Source organism: Myotis brandtii, unplaced genomic scaffold, assembly GCF_000412655.1.
Source record: "Myotis brandtii unplaced genomic scaffold, ASM41265v1 scaffold693, whole genome shotgun sequence".
Taxonomy (NCBI): Eukaryota; Metazoa; Chordata; class Mammalia; order Chiroptera; family Vespertilionidae; genus Myotis; species Myotis brandtii.
The window spans coordinates 2,329,114-2,332,536 of NW_005370710.1; the positions used below are offsets into that span (position 1 = coordinate 2,329,114).

Consider the following 3,423-nt stretch of genomic DNA (forward strand, 5'->3'; position numbering starts at 1 on the left):
GCGGGGGAGGGGCCGGAGCGGTGGCCCACCTGTCCTAGAAGCTATTCTTTTGTGATGTGGTAGGCCTGCTGGCAAAACCTTTCATCCGTCATATTGGCACGAAAGTGAAGAAGACTGGTAATGCGCAGTGTTGGGGAAGATGCGGGGAAATGGGCACTTTCATCGTGACCGATGGGAGGAAAATCCATCTAGCAGTTTCAGAGGGTCAGGAAATAATTGCCAACATTTAAAAGATGTGTGTCCTAGCCCTGGCCGGTTTGGCTCAGTGGATAGAGCGTTGGCCTGGGGACTGAAGGGTCCCGGGTTCGATTCCGGTCAGGGGCATGTGCCTTGGTTGCGGGCACATCCCCAGTTGGGGGTGTGCAGGAGGCAGCTGATTGATGTTTCGCTCTCATTGATGTTTCTAGCTCTCTGTCCCTCTCCCTTCCTCTCTGTAAAAAAAAATCAATAAAATATATTTTTTAAAAGATGTGTGTCCTTTAATCCATCAACCTCCTTGGTAGCTTTTCTACAGAAATGATTGCCCTCGTGCTCCAGGCAGCAGGTCCAAAGGTGCGTGGGTACCCAAGCATTTCAGCTCCCAATCCATCACAGACCCCCAGGAGTGGCCAGACACAACCTGCCCATCCCCCCTGCCCCCCATGGCGCGAGACGACTGAGAGGAGGTCACAGTGATTGGTAGGGTCCCAGAGACATGGTGGGGGGAGAGGACCACGCTGCCGGTGGGTTCACGAAGCCGAAGGACACCTGTCACGTTCACAACCCCCATCACACAGCCCTGCACACTTTCTTTCTGTCTGGACATGTCCGGAGGGGCCTGGCTCCCCCAGACTGCTGAAGTGAGAGGGCCCGGGGCTCTGAGGGTGTCACGCTTATTTGATTTTTTTTTTTTAATCCTCACCCGAGGATATTTTTCCATTGATTTTTAGAGAGAGTGGAAGAGAGAGGGAAAGGGAGAGAAAATATTGATGTGAGAGAAACACATCGATTGGTTGTCTCCTGCATACGCTGGGACCAGGCCTCGGGCCTGGGAGGAGCCTGCAACCAAGGTATGTGCCCTTGACTGGAATTGAACCCGGGACCCTTCGGTCGGCTGGATAGGCCGACACTCTATCCACTCAGCCAAACCAGCCAGGGCTTGTTTGATTTTTTAATGTCAAGAGTGATAGCATAAAGCCTTTGACAGCTAAAAAAAAAACACACCAAAAAGCTCTCTGGTTGGTCATAAAAAATATGGTGAGGTCTCCCCCTGAAGTGAGGCACGGTCCACTTGCTTGGTGATGTGCAACAATCCCCACGTTTACAGGTAGGAAATACAGAGAGACCTTTTCCTGTGCCATCTTGTATTGTGACCTGTCACTGCTCGTCCACATACAGGGGTCCAGATGCAACTGGCCACATCTCAGGGCTTTCTTCCCCCCCACGTCCCCCTCTGGGAAGCCACCCCTTGGACCTGCTGCCGGCTGCCTCCCCAGACCAGGGCGGGGCTCTCACCTGGGAGGTCAAGGGCCACGGCCCGGTAGCCCCTGTGCGCCAGCAGCTGCAGCGTGCCCAGCTGCTCCCACGTGCGCGAGGTGAAGGCTTTCCCGTGGAGCAGCACCACCTCCACCCTGCGGGCACATGGGGGGTGGTCTGAGGCTTTGGCAGGGCCCCACTTTCTTCCTAGGCTTCTCCCACTGCCCTCCCAGCCCTCAGCACCCCGTGTGGAGCTGGGGTCCCACATAGGGGCTCCCCTCAGGCCTCATCCTTCTACTAGACCTTGGGGTCAGCACCCACCTTCGTGCCCGGTGGAGTGGGAGCACCTCGCGGTAAAAGATGGGGGAGTTGCCAGGGGTGAGACCGGCCAGGATTGTGACATTGGGGTCGCCCCAGAGCCAGGAAGTGTGCTCAGGGGGGCCTGGCAGCCCCAGGTACAGTAGCAGCATGAGCAGCAGGCCCAGGCCCAGCAGGGCTGTGTGGGACCGGCTCATGGAGGTTTGTACCACAGTCTGGAGGAGGAGAGGAGAGGAGGCTGAGGCCCCACTTGGCCCCCGGGACCCCATCCCGAAACCCCACCCGGAAGCGCCCAGCTGAGGAAAAGCTCAGCCTTGCGGGTGGCACAGTGGTGAGGCCCCAAAGGGGAAAGGCTGTGTAGAGAGGTCCCGCTCAGGGCATGTGTAGACTAATGCTAAACTCAGAAAGTGCTTGGCAATGGGTGGGAATATACTAGTAACCCCAGCCCAGCTGGTTTAAATGGGAAGAGGGCGCAGGGAGAATCCAGGGAGGAGGAGAAGCTGAGGCATGGTGGGGGGGGGGGGGGGGCAGGAGAATGGCATGGAAATGGAAAGGGCAGCATGGAGGCTGGAGCGATGAATGCCACTCCCACCCCCAGCTTCATCCAAGCGACTTGCTTCATGGACTCCTCCCGCCAGGTCCTTTGCCAGCCCAGAGGACAGACCTCAGGGCCAGGCCCCAGACAGAGCAGTCGGCCAAGTCTTCAGTGTGTCAGTAAAAGAGGGAGGGCAGTCCCGCGCTGCCCCCAAGCCGCCTCCTGTGAGATTTCACCGACACAGAGGACTCGACTGGGACTGGCCTCTTGGGCCTAGGAGGAGCCCCCTGCTTGTTCCCAGATCCCAGTAAACACATCTTTATTGGGAGTCTCCAGCCCCTCCCGCCTCTCCTGGGATGTTGCCTCAGCCCCACTCCCAGGCCCCCAGGTCAGGGGGCGACCGAGGAGCTGAGCGGAGGTGGTGGTTGGCTTAGGTTCCCACAGACAGGGCTTCCATGCGGCCCCTCCTTGCGGTGGAGACTGGGCCACAGGGGCTGCTCCAGGTAGGAGAATTCTGCCGTTGCCTTGGCAACCCGGAGGCTGGAGCACTAGGCAATCTTACCTGGCAGGTAGCAGGCAACCTGATCTAGCGACTGCAGATACAGGGCCTGGGCTAAGGGTGGAGACGTGCCCACGGAGGCCTTGGCATATGCATAGACAATGACACACAGGTGTACATGCGTGTCCACATGAAAGACACCCTCAAAACCATGCCCAGCATCAGGCACCAGGAAGGCAGACGGACAGACAGACACACACACACACACACACACACACACACGGTTTCAAAACCACACGCAGTTCCTCAAATGTCCAGAACACCGTCATACACAGAGCCCTAAAACTACACATGCACAGCCAGACAGACGGACACACAGAAATACACACATAGACACACAGCTAGTACACACCCTCAAAATCACACGCTGAAATATACACAGTAGACATCCAGACAACAAGCGGGCAGACAGACTGACACCTTCCAACACAGGCAGACAGAACCACTGACATACACCCCACGGCACACGTACACCAGACCCTCAGGAACACACGCAGACGAACGCGCGCGCGCACTCGCTGCCCCAGCGCCGGCCCCTCCCTCCCGCTGGACTCTG

The 3,423-nt window shown here is 57.6% G+C and overlaps 1 protein-coding gene across 5 annotated transcripts in view; it reads right to left on the reverse strand.

Annotated features, from left to right (window-relative positions):
- Positions 1-1,106: 1,106 nt before the first annotated feature.
- Positions 1,107-3,423, reverse strand: part of ABHD14A (abhydrolase domain containing 14A) — a 4,810-nt gene continuing 2,493 nt past the window's right edge. The window contains exons 1-3 of one of the 5 annotated variants that reach the window (XM_014529742.1): positions 3,340-3,396; positions 1,777-1,988; positions 1,107-1,610 (exon numbers count right to left, since the gene is read on the reverse strand). In XM_014529742.1, the coding sequence (XP_014385228.1) occupies positions 1,403-1,610; positions 1,777-1,970 (402 nt within the window). In that variant the 5' untranslated portion in view covers positions 1,971-1,988; positions 3,340-3,396 and the 3' untranslated portion in view covers positions 1,107-1,402. The other 4 variants (XM_014529741.1, XM_014529739.1, XM_014529740.1 and 1 more) reach the window with 4 other exon arrangements.